At 32.4% G+C, this 9,620-nt stretch overlaps 1 protein-coding gene and 1 long non-coding RNA gene across 7 annotated transcripts in view; both read right to left on the reverse strand.

Moving 5' to 3' along the window:
• The window catches only part of LOC107446553 (methyltransferase-like protein 25B), a 43,518-nt gene extending 34,792 nt beyond the window's left edge, over positions 1 to 8,726 (reverse strand). Inside the window, exons 1-2 of one of the 6 annotated variants that reach the window (XM_071184370.1) lie at positions 8,220 to 8,715; positions 7,389 to 7,484 (exon numbers count right to left, since the gene is read on the reverse strand). Coding sequence is in view for 1 of the 6 variants with exons in the window: in XM_071184369.1 (XP_071040470.1) it covers positions 8,220 to 8,351 (132 nt within the window). In the remaining 5 variants the exon portion in view is untranslated. Of the gene's footprint in view, positions 1 to 5,414; positions 5,438 to 7,388; positions 7,485 to 8,219 lie in introns of those variants that run through there. The other 5 variants (XM_071184369.1, XM_071184374.1, XM_071184373.1 and 2 more) reach the window with 5 other exon arrangements.
• LOC139426251 (uncharacterized) lies at positions 4,425 to 5,178 on the reverse strand. The gene is made up of 2 exons (XR_011637491.1): positions 4,531 to 5,178; positions 4,425 to 4,489 (listed from the first exon to the last, which is right to left on the reverse strand). It is a non-coding gene; the product is annotated as an uncharacterized lncRNA (long non-coding RNA).
• Positions 8,727 to 9,620: the final 894 nt, after the last annotated feature.

Consider the following 9,620-nt stretch of genomic DNA (forward strand, 5'->3'; position numbering starts at 1 on the left):
ACAACAATAAAGAAGACCTCGATCATCCTGTAGTTAAAATGCACATGCTATTCCATCAGAAATAGTGCTTCTAATCATGAAAAGAATTATTTTTTTTAATATAATAAAAAAAAATTGGATTAACAAAATGGACATACAAATCAGAAATTTTTTTTAAAAAAAAACTTCAAAAATAAGAATTTATTCTATTACGCCAAATTTTATTTATTTGTTTGTTTGTTGTATTATTATAGACACTGTTTTCTCCAAAATTGTGTGATGGGGGAATGGCAAAACTGCACAGCAACTCCTTTAATCGACATATAGCGCGTTTACATTATAACGAAATTTATAATACATACTGCATTTTAAATTTTCCATTGTTTTTTACAACTTAATTAATAAATATTCTAAAGCCGATATGACTTATGACATAAGTGATTTCACTTCCTATTGATGAGACTTGGGTTCGAATTCCCATGTTATTTCATATACTGCTCTCGGTTTGCACTGACAACAGTTCCAACATACAATACCTCCATTTGGATCATGTGTGAGAATAATCTTGCCCTTGAGCTAACCATTTATATTATTTCATTGTAGAGTATTTTCATGTTGTTTTTTTGCTTGTTTTTTTCAAATGTAAAGCAAATGTGAGCTTGTATCAATTCTTATGTCCTCCATAAAAGTGAATTTGTCATAAAACTTTACCAATAAGTTCCCTTGTACTCTAAGTTCGGTTAAAAATAGCAAAACTACAGGTTCTAGTGTTAAAAGCAAAAATCTGCACGAATTAATCCAGAACTTAAATAAAGTAAACACCTTAAGTCTTGCAATAAATTAAACTTATTCAATTCTTTTGAAATTCTTTATTTACCTATTTTGGGTAAAATGTAAACTCTATTTATTTCGCAAGAATTTTGTATAAAATGAAAAAGAAAAATATTCTCATTTAATCATCTAGAATTGACTTATTTTTGTTTTGTAAATTTTAAATGTTTTAAAACTTAAAAAAATGCATTAAAAAAATTCTCAATTAAAATAAAAATTTAAGATTGTAATTTTTTTTCTTGGAATTTTTTTGCAACACGTATCAAAACTAGTTCAGTAAAATTTTAATACACTTTCCATAGGTCCAAATATTTATTCTTTAAACCAAAACTTCCTTTCGTATTTTTGCAAATGAAAGTACAGGGAAAGCTTGATATATCGAGATTCATATTGCGAGAAGTCCGATATTACGATACCTTCAAAACATTCATATTTAAGATACAAAAATTCTTTGTTTATAACAAGTTAAAAAAATATTTATATTAGCTTTCCGCAAAAGTGACAAAAATTCGTTTGAGGAAAAAGCATTTCCTTATAATTAAAATTAACAAAAGCATATCTTTTCATCATTTTAATTTAGTTTTCCCAAATATGCCAATGATGCCCGGTGACTGAGTGGCAATTAACGAAGCATATCTTTTCATCATTTTAATTTAGTTTTCCTAAATATGCCAATGATGCCCGGTGACTGAGTGGCAGCGCTTTGCGCACTCGTGCAACAGGTCCTGGGTTCGATCCTCAGGTCGGGCAAGCAGGGCCCCCGGGCACGGAAATGTTTTGGGCCCCTATTACTGTTTAAAATAGAACTAAAAAACTTCACATGCATAAAATTAAGCATTTTTAAGATATGCAATAATTTTAACAAAGTTAAACACATTTTTATAGCCCCAAAAACTCAATGCACATAAAATAAAGCATTTTTAAACTAGGCATAATTTTTCTTAAAAAAATGAGATGCTAACAAATTGCAATCCTCAAATAGTAAGTAATTTTCAAAACGAAGAAGCTAATTAAAATAAGTAAAATAAAAAGCATAGGGGTATTGTTTATTGTTTATTTATACCTCGTCCCGCCCTAAAAACTTTTTTGTATTTTATTTTGTAACCGTCGCTGAGCAGTCGACCCAATTTTTGGGTTTACGACTACCAATGTTCAATTCCGCAGCCTTGTAATTTTGAACCAATCCAGAAGACAAGGAAACTCCTGGATAGGAGTTATTTGACTGTCATACCCCCAGAGGTATGACTTGTTATGGGAACATGGAGGACTTTGTGATTCGACAGACTTAACGTGCATCAGTCACCATTTACTACACGGGGAGTTTTCGGCCGGTGGAGATCAAACCCACGAACTCTTATACATGGGCCCAGTGCCCTACCAACCAGGCTATCCCGGCCAAGGGTTAAACAATTTTTTCTTTTTCTATTATAACCGTCATTGAACAGCAGATCCAATTTTTGGGTTTACGACTTCTAATGTTCAACTCTGTAGCCTTTTACTTTTGAACTCAATATAGAAAGCAAAGGAGTTCTTGTATCAAGTATCGGGAGAAATTTTGCATTCTTGGAGTACTTTTTCAGTGGAACTAACCCGCATTTACATTACATGGAGATGAAGACCACAAGAGCCTCCCACGGTTAGTCTTACGGCAAGGGGACTCTAACCCATGATCCGTCTGCCACTAAGGATATTTCACGTCAGCACTGTGGTCTGTGCAAGCCGAATGCAGATTCGTATCGACCAGCCATTATTGAATTCGAACCCGGTTCACCTCATTGGAAGGCGAACGCTCTATCCCCTGAGCCAACGCGGCTAGGGTATAGCAGTTAAAAAAATTCAAAAGTTATGAATTGTTTCGTCAAACTATTAAAAAGTCAGTTATTATAATATTAATATTTAAACATCTTTCAATGCATATCAGACATAACCAGTTTAAAAGTTGCTGTCGTATGATTCGAAACACTTTCAATTATTACTTTAATTAACTATAAATACTGAACAGAGTTGGTTGTGAAGCATATTTAGTTGTTGTTGTAGTTCATTTACGTCACACTGGAGCTGCACAACGGGCTATTGGTGACGGTCTGGGAAAGATCCCTGGAGGATGATCCGAAAACATGCCATCACAATTTTGATCCTCTGATGAGGGGATGGCACCCCCGCTTCGGTAGCCCAATGACCTGCACGCGAAGTCGAGCACTTTACGGTAGAACAGTTTAACGAGGACCCATACCGCACATGCTCGGTCCCTACGCAGACTGATCCAAGTGGTTACCCACCCTCACACTGACCGTAGCCAGTGATGCTTGACTTCTGTGATCTCAAACATATTCAGAGACATTATCACTTAGGGAGTTGAGCACCTAAAAACTTCATTTTAACGAAGAAAAATAGATTTCGGCTGACTTTTTATTTTTCCGAGTGATAAACTATTCAAACTGTTGGTGTTTGCATGGTAATCAGTCACTATTCTTAGAAAAAAAAATGCGCACTTTTTACACTAGTATATATATCCCAGAAAGCATGCAACCTTACGGCTACCTTCTGTCGGAATTTTCTTCTTATTGTCGAACGAAAGTTTTTGTACTAAAAACCTTTTTTTAATAAGGCAAAAATATTTCAGTTTTTAAACCTTTCATCCTAAAAGGATTACAAATTATTTTTTAAGACTTTTTTTTAAAAAAATAAGTGTTGTCTCTTAAGTAAAATGGTCACTTAGGTCCATAATGACGGTTTAGTTGACGTCACACTAACGATAGGATCAAACTGCATTGCTCATTAAAATTTCATGACAAGGTGGATTTTAGCTGAGCATGCAAGACTTTGTGAAAAGAAAGGTTTAAGGGTATTTTCACCTTAAGACTAGCTTTACTAAAGGATTTTTTTCACGCTTGAAAACTCTTAAGTCAACCTCGATTTAAGGTTTTTATATAGAAGGTTGTTTTCAAAGGTTTTGGACCAGGGTAATGTGCTTAGAATAGAGCAGATTGCCACAGATCTCGTTTTAAGGTTAGAAGATTTACACGTAAGCCGCATAACCAACCTTTTCGGGTATACATTAAAAGGTTTTTGCTGAGTGAAAATAAACCATATTTTGCTATTTGGAATTTATTTTAAAAATTATATAATGCAAAGTTGTTTATTCTTAGTTGTTTTTTTAATATACAATTTATAAAAGGTAAGATTCTCAAGGGCCCCCTGAGTGCCTGGGGCCCCTGGGCACTGCCCGGGTGTGCCCATGCGTAAAGACGGTACTGATACCAGGCCTTGTATCCTTTATTTTTGAGCAATTTAATCAAAAGAAGTTTTCTTGTAAAACAATTACAGAAAAAAAATATAAAAAATAGAAATTAATTATCAAAANAAGCTCAAGAAAACTGAGATGGGCACAGTAGGCCTTGGCCCTCTATGGGCTGTCGCGCCACTGAGTTTATTTTAGTTTAGTTTTATTAATATTGAAAGTGAACATCATTTCACCTTATTTTCCTTTTCCAATCATAATCCTTAAAGTTATCCAAGCATATATATGTGAATAACCACCAGCTAAATTACCTCTCTATATAAAAATGAAAAAGATTTTTGCTATTATCAGAAATATTGACATATACTTGAAATGAATGTACCAGGGTTGGAGTTTTTGCCGGCAAAAAGGGTTTTTTGCCAGGACAGTGGCAAAAACCTGGTAAAAACCGGCAAAAACTGGTAAAAACCGGCAAAAACCAAATTATCTAAATTGCTGATTAAATATTATTACAAAATACTTGAAACAAATTTAAATCAATCATAAGGAATAATAATTTTGATACATTACATGAAAAAATTATTTTTAACATATTAATAATTAATATAAGGGTAATAATTTTTAAAAGATTGAAAGTTTTTGATCTCTTTTCATTTTAGAATCCTAAAATAAATGTTTTTTTACAAATAAATATTATTATTTGTATAATACTATTATTTATTATAAAAAATTATTATTTGTACAATAATTAACTACACATGTTGATAGATATTTTATGCTTTAAATTATATTTGTATTAATTTAAAAATAAGTTCATTTCACTGGAAAAAAGAGAATAATCACAAATTTTCCAATCAATAATGTTTTAAACTACTAAAATGATACATTATCATTTAATTATGGAATAATAGTTTTGTTAATTTTTTTGTAATTATTTATATTCATAGTATATATTTCAATTTTAGGAATAATTTTGTATCAAAAATGTGTTTTTGTCCTCTCATCTTGGAAAATATAGGTTTTTGCCACTTTGCTTGGCAAAAACCTGTTTTTGCCAGGACGGTTTTTACCGGTATTTACCATGGTTTTTTCCACCTGTGGCAAAATCTTGCCAACCCTGGAATGTACAGTACGCAAAAAAATAAATGGACCCACCGGAATAACTTTTTATCGAAAGCTCGGATCTTTATGTTCTAGGACTCATTCTTAATGGTTCGAGAGGGTATATAAAATTAATTAGTATATATAATTAGGGTACATAATATATAATTAATAAATAATAAATGTACTAATTAATTAGTGCAAATGATATTTTAAGCTAGGAAATCAGACATAAAAACGTACTTTCTCTGATTAAACATACTTTTTTTCATCAGATTCGGATTTCTGACCCCCAAAATATAGTAGCTTCAATCTAGAAACATCGTTTGAAAGTTTGGACTCTTTCATGTTAACTTTAGTTTTTGCGTATTTCACTATATCCCAAATTTTTTTAAGGGAATTGAAAAAGTTTTGCATACAATTCCAATCATATCAATCAATTCCAATTCGTTTCTCTAAAGATAATTTCATACAAAAGTATAATTCTTATTATTACTTTAATTAATGAAAGTCGAAAAACTTTAGAAATGTAAGGTATGCAATTTTTTCAACATTTGAAAGAATGCAATTTTAAATGTCAAAATACAAAATTTAAGCAAAATTGGTCAAATAAATCCTGAGAAATAAAATAAAAAAAACTCGTATTTTTCGAAATTTGGTCCCCTAACTCTTTGATTTTTTGCGTCTATTTTTTGTGACTTAAAATTCATAACTATAAAAGCAAAAGCAACTGTGTGAAAGGCTATTCGTTGCAGGCGTATGCCAATATGTAAAAGGCTTCTACAGGACAAAACAGAAATCTTGGTGGAATCTGCTTTCAGCTCTGGAGTTTCTCGGACGCAAATTTAAAATTTGTTAATTGAAAAATCATTACAAATTTTAGCTATATTGTTTGAGTTTTATATTTTAAGCCGATAGACTCACTATTTTTCTCAAATGGAGAAATTAGCATTTTGCTGAACATAGATGTTCACTTTAAAAGCATCTTTTGAAAAGAAAAAGGAATCATAAGGAGAAATTTTAAAAGTCTCTATGTACTTATTTACAATATATTAACATCAAGTTCCATGCTAAAAACAGCTCTTTTTTAGTCCGTAAAATTATACTATGTAACAATTTTAAAAAAATCGAATTTTACAAATTATTTGGCATAACCATTTCGAAGTTCGTTCAAAACGAGGCATGATATCTTTAGATAGAATACGTGGATACAAAAAATTTACTTTTAACTTTAATTGCAAAACTTTTAAATAATTCAAAAGTCAATCAATGCATATAAAAATAACATTTTCATATCAAAATGTTCCTTAAATAGTTTGTTAAATGTGCATGAAATTTCAAGTTCTTATTATCAAATAATTTTTGCTTTATGAGAGTAAGAAGCGTAGAAATTTTTTGAAATAGCGGTGACTGCCGGAACTATTTTTCTTCATTACCGAAGTAATTTATAAGGTTACAGTGTGAGGTAAATTGCACCATACAGTAAAAAATACATCGATAACAGAAAAAAAATGAGATTTAAATTTACATTTAAATGAAACTGCACATAATGGTATCACTGTTAGTGAATTTAGATTCTTAGAGACACACTTGAAAAAAATGATGTGAGAAAAAAATGCTAAGTATAATATTTGTTTTAATTTAAATATTTTGAATTAATTTGTTTGAGCCTCCCTATCAGGGGAGACTTGACCCCTTGTCGGGCATAGTCTGCCATGAAGGAAAGGTAATAGTTGAACACTGCACTCACTCACATGCATAAACAAATTCAATTAAGTACATTAAAATTTAATAAATTTTCAAATTAAAATTTAAATATTCTTCATATTTATTCTTCAAAAGCTTTGAACAAAAAATATTGACAATGCTTGGTTATAATTAAACTTATTGCCACATATTTTTACATGATAAAGCATTCCTTCTTGTAGGCTAAGTGAGGGATTCATTAAAGATAATGCCCACAATTACATGACCATACGTAACACAAATGCAGGTTAGTTTGATCAAAAAGTCTTTGACAAAGGCAAATTTCTCCTTATACTTGATCCAAGAGTTCCCTTGTCATCTGGATTGGGTTCAAAATTACATGACTACGGAGTTGAACATTAGTAGTTGTAAGCCCAAAATTGGGTTGGCTATTCAACTATGATTTTAAAATAATAATAAAAAAAAAAGAGATGAGCAAGAATGTAAAAGCAGACTTCAAATTCCCATATTAATCTGAAGCAAGGTGTACCTAAGCCGTCAATTGGAATCAAACTGTTGTCCTTCACAATTATAGATTTGTACCTTTAACCACTGAGACACCTTAGCTCATATTTACATAATGAATCTAAAATAGAAATTTATATATTAGAGTTTAACATTTTTATTAGTTTGATTTATTTTGATAGTTTATCCCCTTTAGTAATTACACTGCTGTTTGCAGAACTTCCGACTACAACATTGCTCAGATGATAAAAACCCAAACTATTATTTGAACTAGCAACGGAGATGAAGTACAATAACAGGAAAAAATATGGGGGATATTTCCGCACAATCCAACTACAATCGCCAGGTGCCAAATAGATTCTAAACTTGCAAATTTTCTTTAAAAAAAACATGTAGATTCTTGTTCGGGGGTGGTTACGAGTTATACCTTTCGAGTTGGTCCCTTTCTGTGATGCTTTTTTTAGTTTTTAGCGGGCCGCTGCTAGGAAGATTATTCTGCCACAGATCGTGATACGGAAATCTCCCCGTAATAAAGAGATGTCTATAAGAAGTCAGTAAATTTTTTTTAAATATCGTTGACCTCTTTTTCTCTTTATCATTAAATGTCCCACTTCGACATAGGGTTTTCCATCGCCAACTACGTATACATAATAATACATAATAAAGTACATAATTGCGAATGGCAAGTTGAAATGTCATGTCCTGCTTTAAGTAACTTTTATGCTCTATCTTATACCCCGTAAAACACGAGGCAACAACGGGGGGGAAAGTTTTAAAAAAAACAATCCATCTAAACATAATAATTTATTTAATAAATCATTATAAGTATGAAAAAGAAATATAAAAAATAAGTAACCAAAATGTATGCTTCTGTTAAGTACGACACTTCCTTCAAAAACGATATCAAAAGCTTGGTTTGTTGATGAATACCTTTCACCGAATTTTCATTGCATATTAAAATGTCTCTTTGATTAAAAGTGCAACTCATATTTAAAAGTTATATCAACAGGGCTGACGATCTATATTTATATTTATTTCCAGAAATTTCATAATTCAAAGAATATTGTGAGATATTTTATCCTTTATTCCTGTCTCTGAAATCCTCACTTTGCTAAATTTCCTCAACATTGTTGATTAATTGATTGTTGATACGTTGAGGTTGTATTTCTGTCCTTCGAACGAGTATCTCAGTTCATCTGCTAATGTGATCCTAAGAATTATGACTCAGTTTTGCGGTTAGAAAAGTTTTTTTTTAGGAAACTGCATTAATGGCGATCAAAATGGGCTGCAGGTGGCGTAGAGCAGAACTCTTTTCCTTTGGCAACACTTCACATGCTTTCCCCATTAGCGTGTGGAAAGTCATAGAGGAAGGAACTACGTTAGTTTCTCTCTTGATTTTCACATAGATTAAAATCTTTTAACTTAAAAAACTATATGGAACTGAAAACTGCATTAAACATAGCTCTAAAGAAAAGTATCATAGAAATTTTAAAAAATATTTTTATTAAATAAAAGGGAAAAATATTAAGAAAAGAGAAATTATCGTAGTACATTCCTATACAACTGAAAAGAGGAGGAGAGGGAAGGGAGAAGGGCTAAAGGCATGAAACCGGTCTCTCCCCAGATGGCGTATTCGAGTGTTGCGATCGCGAAAAGCGTCGTGAAAATTTTTAAAAATATTTTTTGACAGTTAAATATCAAAAACATTAAGGTAGGTACTTTATTTTATTTACGTCGCACTAGAGCTGCACAATGGGCTATTGGCGACGATCAGGAGAACATCCCTGAGGATGGCATAGAAATTTTGATCCTCTGCAGAGGAGATGGCTCCCCTGCTTTAGCAGCCCGATGAACTACGTGCGAAGTAGAGCACTTTACGGTAGAACCGGGCAGCCAGGGCGGATAACCCTATTGGCCATGACCTGGGGCCCCGAATGATTAGGGGCCACCTTAAAAAAAATTACTGACAAATATACGAGAAAAAAATTTAATCTAAGGGCCCCACGTACGCTTAATCCCCCTATGCGCGCAACCTCGGTCCCTACATACACTGATCGAAGTGGTCACCCATCCGCTTTCTGACCGAAGCTAGGGATGCTTGACTTCTGGGAACTGCGTCTTCATGATCAGTCCACTGTGAAACCAAAAAATATTAAGAAAAGGGAAAATATTGTAGTATGTTCCAATACAATTAAGCAAAGGATCAAGACATGGAACCGGTCGTCTCCCCAGATGACGCATTCAAGCACTGCGATCG

The sequence above is a fragment of the Parasteatoda tepidariorum genome, chromosome 8 (genome assembly GCF_043381705.1).
Source record: "Parasteatoda tepidariorum isolate YZ-2023 chromosome 8, CAS_Ptep_4.0, whole genome shotgun sequence".
Lineage (NCBI taxonomy): Eukaryota > Metazoa > Arthropoda > Arachnida > Araneae > Theridiidae > Parasteatoda > Parasteatoda tepidariorum.